Below are 12,864 nucleotides of genomic sequence, written 5' to 3'. Positions count from 1 at the left end.
CACGTCTTACTTGTTTTTTTTTTAGCTTCTTCCCTACGTGCTACGGATGAACTCCACCTCCACGTTACAGGAAGAGCCAAGCAGGAAAAAAAAAATGGAGTTTTTCATGATCATTTTGGGCAGGAACAAAAACTAAAACAGGGTGTGATTAATTCCAGTGGGCTGAGACCTTGTATGAAGCATGCATGCACGTAGAACCAATTGTTTAAAATAAAAATGGCCACCTGAGCCAAACCACTTCACGTCTTTGCCATCATAACAGTGACCACTAAATAGTAGCTGATACTTTTCTGCCTCTACTTAAAATTTTCTTTTCGGAAATTTTGCTACCTAGAAAATATTTATATCACTGTCGTTTATAAATTATAATGCGTTGGAGAAGTCAACATAAAAAGGTTTTTTCTTAAATGTGAAAAAATGGGCTCATCGGGGATTTTATTGGAATTTCAAGTCTTTGTGTCACGTTCTTCTTCGTTTTGGCGTTGCTTTTCCACGACCTTGCCGAGTCGTTGACAAAACCGAATACCATTTTGCTTTGACCACGATCACTACTCATTATCAAACCGACGGCTGTCATAGACTATACAATACCGGCTATTGTCGGTAACGCGGCAAGTAGCGAACTCACCAACCGGTTGGCTTGCTCCGGAGGAAGCCGTAACAAAAGGGGGTGGAGAAGGGCCGCCATCTCGTGCAATCCACACGATTCCTCATCCAATTTGGCATTCTGCTTAGATTTTTTTTTTCCAGAGAGGTACTTCTCTTCTCTCCAATCTTTTCTCGTCAGGAAATTTTGCTCTATGCTCTCGTATTTGTAGTCAAAACTATGTTATGATCTTGCCCGTATCCTGAAATCATAGGATCGTTGGTGTTTCTTTAGGGGTTTTGTTTTGGTAAAGTTTATGATGGGTTGGATAGTTGGAAAGGATTCTTCAATCGGTCGTTCTCATGAAACGATTGTGCTGCAATTTTGTGCGAAAGATGAGATTTTTCTTTCCCGTTGCTTGCGATTATTATTATTATTTTTTCTTTTAGTTTTGTTTCGTTAACTTGTTAAATTCTTTGATGGATTCTACTCGTTCGAGGGGCTTGATCATTCTCTGGAGGAATTGTACTGGGGCTTGTTGGAAGTATGGGTACTTAGGAGTCTTCGGAGCTCTTTTGTATGTTTTCGTGGAGGGGAGAGTTTCTCTAATGTCATTCTTATGACATGTGAGAGATTTTGTTACTCTTATTCTTCTCTCTTTGATTGCTAAAAAGAAGAATGTTAAGGGTTGGAATGCGTGTCCGGCTTCATGTTGAGACTTGAGATCGACATTTTTTTGTGGTATAGTTTGCTCTTGTTTGTGCTAAACTTTTGATCATTTAGTTTGTAGGTTCTCTATCAGACGATACTTATCATTTAGGAAGGCGTTTGGACTTAAAATTGCACCTAATTCATGAGATTGCAAGAAATCCACAGTTTTTTTTTATGTAGTGAATAGAAATACAAATAACCCTAGAACCCTCAACAGTTACATAGATATGTAGTTTGGTAAATGAATTTACAATTGTAGTTTGCCTAGAGTACTCAAAGAAATGCTGCTTCAGGGCTTGTGAATTTATTCTTTATTTTCCTTGAGCTAATTTATGTTTCTCACTCATTCACATTATGTCAGATCATCTGATTGTCGCTACCTCTTCTCCGTGCAGGTTCTTATTGGCTTTCCGATGGACTCTATCTTCAGAAGAGTTTTCAGTGATTCGTTGTGCCCTGATGATTCTTTCTCTCAGCAAGGCATTGAAAGATGCCCATTTTTGAGAAATATAAATGAACCTACTAACTTTTCCTTCTCATCTATGAATTTTCCTTCTCCTGTAAGTCTCATACTGTATGTTTGTTTTAAAAATAAAGCTTATCAATGAACTTATAATGATTTGTTTGTATATTTCATATTTCTTGGAAGGTACGAGGAGCCAAGGGTCCAATCTTTGAAGATGGGCCTAATTTTGATATAGCATTCAGGCTTTTCCATGGAAGAGATGGAGTTGTGCCACTTTCAGGAAGATCTTTTATACGCAGTGAGGTTCCAGAACCTGAAGCGACGCCCCAGTTTAATCCATTAGCTGCAAAAGCGGCAACCATCAGTCTCTCATCTTTTGGGGCTGGAGGACCTTTCAGCTTTGATTCTTTCTCAAATAAATGGATGAAACAAAATAAGAAATCCTCTAATCGTGAGCCATCTTCACAGGTAAATCCAGTGCATAACTCTAACCATCTATACTGTGTAATCGTCTTAAGTTCTTACAAAATGTCCCATTGTCCCCTTGTTCTATGCATCTCCCTTGTGTTGTTTCAATACTTTTAAGAATATACAAATCAATTACCATTCATAAATAATTGTGCTTGTGATGAAATAATTCTGACTAGAATATAATATGTCATGTGTCTGAAGTCAGGCTTTAAGTTACTCTTAGGTTAGCTCATAACATGTTGAAAGTTGAAACATAAGAAAGAGCATAGTTCTGTAATGATCCTTAATTATCATTACTCTCTATGATTTGTAAAGTGTAAGCAGTTTGGAGCCAGTGCAGTTTCATACAGCCTTTAAAATCGGCATGCTCGCCCTATCTGGGTTTCATTGCTGTCATTGTTAGTCATATACAATTTTTGCATGTGCGTTGTAAGCCATTGCAACACTTGAGAATTACTATTGCTGAGTTTATGGGGGAGGTAGTTCATTTTCTTAGTTCTGACTTTGTACTTTTGTGTACTTGTGTTTCAGAGAGGAGGCGATTCCGCACATGAATCACTAAGCAATGAGTGGATGCAGAGTGGACAGTGTCCCATAGCAAAGTCGTATAGGGCTGTGAGTGGAGTCCTTCCTCTTGTTGCAAAGGCTATAAAGCTTCCACCAGGCACAAAACTCAGGTGCCCACCTGCTGTGATGGCTGCTCGAGCAGCTCTAAGCAAAACAGCCCTTGTCAAGAACCTTCGGCCCCAACCCCTGCCTGCAAAGGTGCTGGCTATTGGCTTGCTTGGCATGGCAGCCAATGTTCCTCTTGGAATTTGGAGGGAACATACCGAGAAGTTCTCACCCCAATGGTTTGCAGCAGTCCATGCAGCAGTGCCATTTATAGCGATGCTCAGGAAGTCAGTACTGATGCCAAAGACTGCAATGGCTTTCACATTAGCAGCCTCGATCCTAGGGCAGACCATTGGTTCCAGAGCTGAACGGCTTAGATTGAAGGCACTGGTGGCAACAGCTGGAGAATCAGTGAGTGGTGCTGCAGGTCTTGATCACAAGATTATCACCAGTTCAAAGAAGAGCGAACACTGTGGTGATGAAATGGTTTGGGAACAACTTAAGGTGGAAAGCAAGGCCTCTACTGCAATTGCTCAGACAGCTACTATATGTTACTAGTGATGATGAACCAGCTGTGTGTGTGTGTGTGTCGATGTTTGTTCAATTTGAAAGACTCATATTGATATGCATTCTTTGTTTCGTAAATTGTGGCAAGTGTTTGGCTTTTCAAGAAACCAATTCCCTTCATGTTGAGGGGATAATAGGAATAATTAACTGTTGTCACAGTTGTTTTACTTTAATGAACTCTTTAATTCTAATAACGAAGAACTTTTGAAAGTATACTGTTTATTTTTGTAACTATTTATAATCTGTCTTGATCTTTGTAACTATTTGTAATTAGTCGGTTATAAACTGAACTTGCTTTTAGTGGGAATTGTTAGGGTATGATAGTCCACATAATTTAGACTTTCTCGTCGATATTCTCATCTCAGGACCCAGAAATTGGCCATGTTATTGCACCTAATTTAGTTATTAATGTTTCCAGGCAGCAACTGGCGTGCTGATGTGGTTTGAGAGGCAAAGTTCTTCGCTTCATCTCTTTTTCCTTCTTTTGAGAAGAATGACTTGAGAGGCAAGTTCATAGCCACAGCTAATGTAAAGATCAGGAAATGAAAGCATTTGGCTATGTCGAAGATGGAAAGTTTTCTCACCTTATTCTTTGCTTTGTTCTGTCAGCAGTTGTTCCTTTTGCCCAGGAAGCTTTGTTGAGTTGGTATACCTAATCCTTGCTAGTTATATGGGTAAACGATGCCACCTGCTGTACCTTCAATTATATATATATATATATATATATTATGAGGACTAACTTTCCTTCCGACCGTGGACGACAGATAGGACTTTTTCCTAGCGTTCACCTTGTACGTGATTAATGGAATCTTGCAGATATCACCAACATCAATTGGTTTAGACAAGGGAAGGATTGAGATACACTACTTGCTGATAGGCTTAAAAATTTAGCAGGATAAATGCGAATACCACATAAGAGAAAAAAGAGGTTTTTATAAGAAAATGTCCCTAAATCAAGGCTCCAACGTAAACGACTAGAAAACCGAAAGCTCGCAGAAAAATCCTGCACTTGTTTGGGAAGCCAAATCAACCTGAAGCAAAGATTAAGGACGGCAAATACCATACTAAAGCTGTCAGTGAAACACCAAGCATGATCATTCAAAATAATTAGTAAAAACAGCAGATTACATAATCTCCAACTGGATTGAAATTTACAAGGATGAACCATTATAAAGGGCTGTTATCAGTATCATTATACATCAATATTTTTGGCTGTTAGTTTATGATACAAAAGCAAATTAGATTGCATAGAACTGCAAACTCTTCAGGCTTACTTCGATAAACACAATATGAAGACAGATATGGGGGATGTTGACTCAAATAGACTGTTCAGTTTGTTCACCAAGACTTCTTCATAGAATTAAATACAAAACCGTCTGGTGTCACTCCATCAGCTACCATTCTATCAAAGAACATCTTGGCTTCAGCTAGTCGTCCAACTTTGCAAAACCCATGAATCAATATACCATATAAAACAACATCAGGCAACAAGCCCCGATTCCTGGCACAGTTAAAAGCTAATGAAGCTTCATCTAATCGACCTTCCTTGCAGAGACCATCAATAAGAACACTGTAGCTAACTATATTTGGGCAGATACAATTGTTTAACATCTCTTCATGGAGTGCAATTGCATTTTCTATATTTTGAGCCTTAAACTGGCCATCTATCAAACAACTGTATGTCACCACATTAGGCAACGGGCCACTGTTGAGCATCTTATTGAAGAATAGCACTGCTTCGTCCATTCTATCTTCTTTACAAAATGTATCAATCATAATTGTAAATGTTATGACATTTGGCTGAAGACCTTCATCCATCAACTTTTCATAAACTTTTCTTGCTTCATCTAATCTTTTCATGGAGCAGAAGCCACTGATCACCGTATTGTAAGTCACTATGTCAGGCTTCAAGCCACACCTGGTAAGCTCGCCAAACAACTGAGCGACCTCTTCCACACGACCCTCCTTGAAGAGGCCATTGATAAGGACATTATAAACAAAAAGATCAGGCTCAATACCATTTCTGACCATCATCTCATACACTCTAAATCCAACTGCTTGTGCGATCTGCTTACACAATCCGCCAATCAAACTGCAGTATACAACAACATCCAACACGAAGCCTCTTTTTAAAATATGAAAGAAAAGCATAGCTGCCTCCTGCAACCTCCCTTCATTCACCATTCCCTTGATAAGTACAGTAAATGTTACTATATCTGGTTCAAGATTGTGTCTGTGATAACTACTATACATTCTTAGAGCATCTCCTAATCTCTTAACTCTACACCACCCATCCAATAGTACATTATAAGTTACAATGTTAGGTTCCAAACCCAACTTGAAATGAAAACATAGGGCATCGCGTACCCTTCCCCACTTACAGAGACCCTTTATCAGCACCCCATGAACAACCACATCAGGACAGCATTCCTTCTTAATCATATGCTCATAAAAATCAAATGCTTCTTTCAAGTTCCCCGAATCACAGAGCCCATCAATTAGACTACTATATGTCAGCAGATTTGGCTCACGTCCTTCCTTCAATATCTTGCAAAAGATTCCACACGCCTCAGAAATTTGCCCATTCTTACACAACCCATTGATAAGAATGCTATATGTAACGATATTTGGAACCACATCTTCCTCAAACATTCTCTTATATATCTCGGATGCCTTTTTCAGATCCCCAACTCTAACATACCCATCTATGAGTGAGCTAAATAGCACCACATCAAGTTTAAGGCCATCTGCTAATGCTTTCCCAAGGAGATCATGCACTTCCTCCATTTTTCCTTCCTTACAAAACCCATCTATAAGAACTCCATACACTACCAAATCAGGAGCTGTACCCTTCTGTATCATCAGCTCATAAATCCCAACAGCAGCATCCAATCTTCCTCCCTTGCAACACGCACGAATCAAAGTACTATAAGTCACCACACTCAGCTCTGGACCCGATTCCAATGCCAAGCAGAACAAATCAAAAGCAACACCAGTCCGATTTCCCTTGCACAGAGCATTCAGGAATCTATTGAACTCGTAAGTCTTCACCATGACTCCCCTCTCTGTCAACAACCTATGAAAATCCACAACTTTCCCGCCACCCGACTTCTCCAAAACTCTACCCATTAATGTGTTATACCCATCAGCCAATTCCCCATAGACCCCTAAAACCACATCTATCTGACCTGTTTCGAGCAAAGCATCCAAAATTTCAAAACCGCTGTAGCATTCCATCAAACATTTAAAGGCCATCTTTAGGTCACGGCCAAATGGTACAAGAAACGCCACGACGACATCGGAAAAGGCGAAATGCTGAACCATAGTATCAAGAATGCGGCGTGTGGGTCCGCGCAAACGGCGGCGGAGGAGCTCGTAGGCAATAGAAGAGAGGGATTCGAGGGTAGGAGGGAGATTGAGGTGGCAATGTGACCATTGGAGGAAGCGAAAAGCGGCGTTGGGATGAGCACGGAGGAGGAGGAGGCGGACGACGGCGTCAACGTGGTCGGTGCGGAAGCCAGCGAGGGAGATGGTGCTGAGGGGTTTGTGTGTGTGGTGGGAGAAGATGGAGGAGACCTCGTCGATGGTTTTGGAGGAGATAGGGTCGGGGTTTGAGTTGGAGGAGGAGGAGGAGGAGGAGGAGAAGCGATGGGGATGGCTGAGAAAGTATGGTTTTCGACGAGTAGAGGAGGATAGCATGGGAGGGAAGAAGAATGGCGGCCGCGCTTTCTTTTTGATTGATCGCATCGACTGTTTTTATTTGGAAACCTTGGTCAAGATCTGGTCAGATTATTACTCGATGGATTTATCAAATTACGCAATACTTTCTTGCTAAATTATTTCTACTTTGATTTTGGATGATTGGCGTTTTTATTACATTTCTATTATTATTTTTTTAATCAATTATCCATTTTTCTCTGCTTCGTCTATAATTCATGTACATTGCTTATACACCAATTTTGATCGACTTTTCCCGGTCAAGACGATGTTAAATGGAAACAACGACGACAAGAGGATTGCAGTTCTACTCGGATATAAGCTCTCGAAGAAGATACCACCCATTCGAAAGTATATAATAAAGTAAACAAGGACTTAAGCCAGGATTGGGGCACATTTGTACTCCACCAACTGTATAGATCTGAACGTATAACTGCTGTGAGAATTGCATAACTTAAACGAGAACAATAGATGCAGAAAAATGTGAACCAAATAGAATATGGATAGGAACGTTGCAGCTGCAGCAAATCGAATTAAATTAGTTGGGCATGTTTATGGAGTCTGACACATACACTGATAAATTTTTTCAGACATATCAAAAGATAACAAATAAACCACAAGATCCTTCATTCTAAAAACATCAACGCTTCCTCCACTGGATAAGTAGCAATGCAGAAACGAAGTAGCTGAAATGATACTTTTCCAGACAATTATTGTTCAGAATGTGTGAACATCATAAGCTGCATTAGTTATCACCTGAAACGGAGAATGTTGCTCATGTTTCCAAGAAGATGCTAGGGTTGTTTTTCAAGCTGTCACCGAGAAGATATGCCATCTAATGTGTTAACGATAACAATATATAATTTTGGCAACAATTTCTCAGAAGTAAATTTCTGGCAACGGGATTTAGTTTAATATATTTCATCATCAGGGATCTCTGGTGTTAAAAACTTTCTTGGATCTTTACTGATTTCTTCATAATTCAGTCTAGGCTTCACTTTGTCTGGCACAGGGAGGAGCGGGATAATAGAATCCCCATCAATAACACCATCAATGATCCCATATTCAACAGCCTCTATAGGGCCCATGTAGCGATCTCTGTCGATATCTTTCTGTACCTGCTCAAATGTGCGCCCCGTACAACTTGCAATGATCCTAGTAACATTATCCTTGTTATGCATAATCTCTTTGGCTTGAATCTCAACATCTATGGCTTGACCACTTGCACCACCAAGAGGCTGATGGAGCATGATTCGGGTGTTGGGCATTGCCAGCCGTTTACCCTTTGTACCACCACCAAGGATAATAGAAGAAGTGGATGCTGCAATACCAAGTGCAACAGTGGAGACATCTGCCCGTACAAGCTGAACAACATCATAAATTGCCATGGTAGCGCTGAAAAAGAGAAGGCACAAGTTTGGCTCAGAAAAGTGTTCCTACATTAGAGAGTTCATTGAAAATGAACTAAAAAGAAACAGGAATTTGGAAGAAATTCTGGCGCTCAACAATTTAGTACATGTTTAAAAACATTACCAACTAGAATAAAAAGCAACAAACAGCAATCAAGTGCTTGCCATTTGCCAATGCTCAGCATGCCCACTAACATGTATCTACACCCTATAAGTGTGAATGCATCAAGTAGCTTTACTAAGGTCCTTGTCTCAAGAATAAAAAAATAAAAAAAATTTACATCCAGACAATCAAAGATTTGATGAAGGGAGGGGAGCTTTCATCACATTGAGCTTGATGAATTTTTTAATTTAAAACTTCAACTCCAGAATAATCCTAATTCTAATATAAAAAAAGCCAGAGCTACTAGGAATTGTCAACTGTTTGAATTATATCCAGGTAAAACAGGTAAATCTAAGCTGGAAATCTAGTTATAAAGTCTCTCAAAAACATAATATATAGCAAACTAGAGGCAAATAAGTCATTTAATGAATGGATTTCAAAAGTATCTTTAAAAAATGACTTGCAAAAAGCTACTTCTTAGACAATGATACAAAATTAATAAAGAACATAGTGAAGCAAATGATAAAAGTAAATCAGAGAAAGGAGAAGAATAAACAGTAAGAAAACAAGCAAGTGCATGCCAGAATTACACAGGACAGATTAACTAAGAATCAATCTCATAATATCACAGCCAGCTGACAGATATAAGGAAGTTTTGTCTTATCTATCCCTTGAGGAAAAGAAGGGATGAGGAGCCTCAAACTGTGGATATCAGTGTACCAGTTGACCATAGTATCTCTTCGATAAAATGAAAAGGCAAACTTAGTAGAATAGACAGAACAGTATATCAGCTAAGTAAACTAATTTTGCAATTTTAGAAAATGTTTACATGCTAAACTAATTTTAAATTCAAGCAGCCACTTTGAGGAACCAATTTCAAATAGATTTCTGTTTTTCTCTAAATGCCTCTAAATCTTCTTCAACAACAATTCATATTCTTGTCATATGGAATTTTCTTAATTGTTTGTATGAAGTTCAACATTCTCAAGCCTGGAAGTGGCTGTCCACTGGACATGTTTTATGCTAATATCTTTTGCTTGTGTAGCTGTTATTGGTGGTTTGTTAGAGTACTTTGAGCCTCCAAGTAGCCTAGAAGTGGCAATACTTTCTAAATCAAATTTGATTTGATTTTAGATTGCAAGGGTTTTTGACTTTTCACCAAATGAATCGTTGGAATCAGCTAAATCAGTTGATATATGGTTACAACTGATATAAAACGATAAGGTTACACATTGTGCGGTTGAAGCGGCTAAACATTTGGTCCAACCAGTTCATGCTACCGCAGATGTTCTCTATAAATCAAGGAAGAAAGTCGAACATATGGTCCAGGAGGAAGTGACCAGTTTAAATAGACTAAGAGGCATACAGGCAAGTATATGTAGACCGGGAAGATTAATGGAAAAAGTACTACTCTTTTATAAATAGCCCAAAAGAATAATTATAAGCAACTATATAATGCAGAAAAAGTAAAGAATTTTAGCTTTAAGAGGATGGCTTGGCTGTTCGCTAGATAATTTTAACCACTATCTAGTTAACCAAAACTGAAAATAGAGCTGCCCTTTGAAATTTTAGTTCAAAAATGATGAGCAGGTGTGCAGTATTGACAGCAATTCAGCAAACACAAGTAGAATCCTAACCCTCACAGTGCTGAAGATAATATGAAAAACTCTAGTGATATAGTCCACCCAACTTGTCAGTATGTTAAGCATATGTATCAGGAAAGGAGGATCTTTGGGTGTAGAGAGTATCCTAAAAGCTTATTGGATATCTTCAAGTGGAAGGATAAAATTATAAGTGGATAGTAGGCCTTGGTGGAACACTTGGATGGTGAGGGTTATTTGGTCAATCTAATTGGAGAGGAACAGAGATTTTTTATTTTTTTTTTAAATGTAGGGACTGGAAAGACATCTTGTCTAGCATTAAATCCTTCTTTTTGTGCTGGACAGTTGTTTTAGGAGAGGCTCGCAGCAGCAAAGCTAGGAAAAGCTTCTCCCGGGCAAGATGACTCAAAGCGAGGTGGTGCTGCTGGACAAGGATTAGACTGTATTAGTCTGATCCTTATGTTTTGATGTCTTGCTGTGATGCAAATGTATCTGGACGGTTGTTTCAAATGTGGCTTTTGGTTGTCATAGGATAGAATGTTGTTGACAGTGTATCTTTTGGTGGTGAACTATATGTGTTGTGGTTGGCTTACTATGATGGTTGTAATTTCCGTGGTGTTTTAGTTATTTTGTTGGATGTTCAGGGTTATGCTCTTGCTCTGGGCCAATTGGTTTAGGGCTAGAGTTGTTTCAAGTTTCTAATGAAACAGGGTCATGGACCTTTCGTCAAAATATTCAAAGATATAGTCCACCCTACTTCAGCACTTTGCCTTGCTTGTTCATCTTTATTAGATCCTTAGACCTAAGACAGCCTCATATAAATTAAGCTTAGGCACATGTGGAGCAATTTACAGGACACAGAATTTTCAGTTTGGAAAATAACGAAAATTATCATGGCTTATCGATCTAACTTTCCTCAATAAGAGAACATTTATTGCATTGTGAGGGCTACAAGACAAGACCTTCGAACAGAATACTGGAGAAAAAAAAAATTACGAATCCACATCACAAATGCTACAATACCTCAATAAAAAAAAGCCTAAAAGGTATAGAGGTATATAAGAAAAACAGATCAAATCCGTAGCTTTCGAGAGTTTGGAAGATCTAAATCACCTGAGCGAACCTCCAGGGGAATTTATAAACAAGCGGATGTCCTTGTTGGGATCCTGCGCGTCTAGGAGCAAAAGCTGACTAATGATGGCGTCGGCCACGAAGTCATCGACGGCGCTCCCGAGGAAGACGATCCGCTCCTTGAGCAGCAAACCCATCACGTCCGACTCCGCCCCTCTCATGGCCGTTGCCGGCGTCTGAGGAGCCGACGAGAAAGGCGAGAACTGCAAACCGCTTTCAAGCCCTAAACCTACCTCTGCTCCTATGCTCTGGCTTTCGACATGGGAGATGGGCTTCGTCGGGGAAGAGAAGGGGGAGGAGTAGATAAGGGCGTTGACGCGGAGAGAGGTGGATTTCTGTTGGAGAAAGAAGCGAGATTTTGGGGTTTTCGCAGAGGAGGAAGAGAGGAGTATGGAGGGCTTAGAAGGAGCGGAGATGGAGAGGGAAGTCATGGCGGCAGCCCGGAAGCAGTAGGAGCGCTCGGAAGTCGGAAGTGATAAAGGAAAAGATGAGTTATCTATACCGTCCTTCCCATTTTCGGATTACACTTAATATTTCCTCTTTTATATGCTTTTTTTTTTCTCAGACTAAATTGATGGCAAATAAAAATAAATAAATCTACAAGAACTTTTTACATAATTATCACTAAAATCTTTTAACTTCTCAAATATTATAATTATAATTATAATTAATTTGTAATAAATAATTTCTTACTCTTACTCTCTCCACCTATAAATCTTGTGCTTCATTTTTATTTATTTATTTATGCTATAGGTATAATGCTATGTTTTATAGTGTTATTAATTATTAAGTAAGTGTGAACTTATATCAAGTAGATGACTACTCTATTTTTTTTCTCTTAGATCTATATCTAATATCTTCTCTATATGAATGATTTTTACTTAGAGTTGATAAATTATTTGCAAAATTTCTCTTCCAAAATAAAATATTTTTAATTATTATCACATAATGATTGAAAATATCTATTTTTATTGAAGTTTAGAATATATAATATTTATTAACTATTTGTATGAAAAGGTATGTTTCATTGTATCCTAACATTAATATACTGAATAGTTTTTAAATAATTTATATAGGAGTATAATATTTTTTAAAATCTAATTTATATTTTAATTATAATTAGTTAATTTTACATGAGGAAATATCGTTTTTAAGAAAGCGAAACGATACTATTTTAATAATAATTATGATATTATGAAACTTTGGAGTGGCAATTATGTAAAAATCCTAATTTATAAATATGTAAACCAAATTCATTTTGACACAATTTCTTTTGACTCTAGATATAATTAATGGTAACCAAATCGACGTTTATATGCACCAAACTTAAGTAAATGATCCTTAATCTGTATGAGTTATGAGTATTTTTCTTTCTTTTTCTTTTTTTTTTTTGAATATATTTGTATGAATTACACCCCTAATCATGGGCCATATTGCACTTTCCAAAGCCTCCAGATTCTCTCACTAAAATCTAATGCATAGCCCAAATA

At 38.3% G+C, this 12,864-nt stretch overlaps 3 protein-coding genes across 4 annotated transcripts; 1 reads left to right on the top strand and 2 right to left on the bottom strand.

Annotated features, from left to right (window-relative positions):
- The first annotated feature begins 599 nt into the window (after positions 1-599).
- On the top strand, positions 600-3,626 carry LOC140763598 (uncharacterized). 2 transcript variants are annotated; one of them, XM_073101866.1, is made up of 4 exons: positions 600-754; positions 1,693-1,857; positions 1,947-2,231; positions 2,766-3,626. In XM_073101866.1, the coding sequence occupies exons 2-4, from the start codon at positions 1,711-1,713 to the stop codon at positions 3,402-3,404; spliced, it is 1,071 nt and encodes a 356-aa protein (XP_072957967.1). In that variant the 5' UTR covers positions 600-754; positions 1,693-1,710; the 3' UTR covers positions 3,405-3,626. The 2 variants fall into 2 exon arrangements, with proteins under 2 accessions (XP_072957967.1, XP_072957968.1); XM_073101867.1 differs by lacking the exon at positions 600-754 and adding an exon at positions 803-1,327.
- An 885-nt stretch (positions 3,627-4,511) lies between these two features.
- On the bottom strand, positions 4,512-7,156 carry LOC140763032 (uncharacterized). Its single transcript, XM_073101062.1, has one exon. It carries the CDS (start codon positions 7,110-7,112, stop codon positions 4,752-4,754), a length of 2,361 nt encoding a protein of 786 aa, XP_072957163.1. The 5' UTR covers positions 7,113-7,156; the 3' UTR covers positions 4,512-4,751.
- Positions 7,157-7,636: 480 nt separating this feature from the next.
- LOC140763710 (ATP-dependent Clp protease proteolytic subunit 4, chloroplastic) lies at positions 7,637-11,896 on the bottom strand. The gene is made up of 2 exons (XM_073102019.1): positions 11,357-11,896; positions 7,637-8,525 (listed from the first exon to the last, which is right to left on the bottom strand). Exons 1-2 carry the CDS (start codon positions 11,803-11,805, stop codon positions 8,042-8,044), a joined length of 933 nt encoding a protein of 310 aa, XP_072958120.1. The 5' UTR covers positions 11,806-11,896; the 3' UTR covers positions 7,637-8,041.
- Between the last annotated feature and the right edge of the window lie 968 nt (positions 11,897-12,864).

This window comes from Typha angustifolia, chromosome 7, assembly GCF_048772165.1.
Source record: "Typha angustifolia cultivar Huaian chromosome 7, ASM4877216v1, whole genome shotgun sequence".
Lineage (NCBI taxonomy): Eukaryota > Viridiplantae > Streptophyta > Magnoliopsida > Poales > Typhaceae > Typha > Typha angustifolia.
The sequence above is the reverse complement of the archived record's forward strand: the minus strand, read 5'-3'. Positions and strand labels throughout refer to the sequence as shown.

Bases quoted from the DNA above. Each gene is read 5' to 3' on its own strand.
- LOC140763710 (XM_073102019.1), bottom strand. From the start codon at position 11,805: ATGACTTCCCTCTCCATCTCCGCTCCTTCTAAGCCCTCCATACTCCTC. The intron at 8,526-11,356 runs GTGATTTAGATC...TCTCTTTTTCAG, and splicing joins TCCCCTGGAGGTTCGCTCAG to CGCTACCATGGCAATTTATG.
- LOC140763598 (XM_073101866.1), top strand. From the start codon at position 1,711: ATGGACTCTATCTTCAGAAGAGTTTTCAGTGATTCGTTGTGCCCTGAT. The intron at 1,858-1,946 runs GTAAGTCTCATA...ATTTCTTGGAAG, and splicing joins CTATGAATTTTCCTTCTCCT to GTACGAGGAGCCAAGGGTCC. The intron at 2,232-2,765 runs GTAAATCCAGTG...CTTGTGTTTCAG, and splicing joins ATCGTGAGCCATCTTCACAG to AGAGGAGGCGATTCCGCACA.
- LOC140763032 (XM_073101062.1), bottom strand. From the start codon at position 7,112: ATGCTATCCTCCTCTACTCGTCGAAAACCATACTTTCTCAGCCATCCC.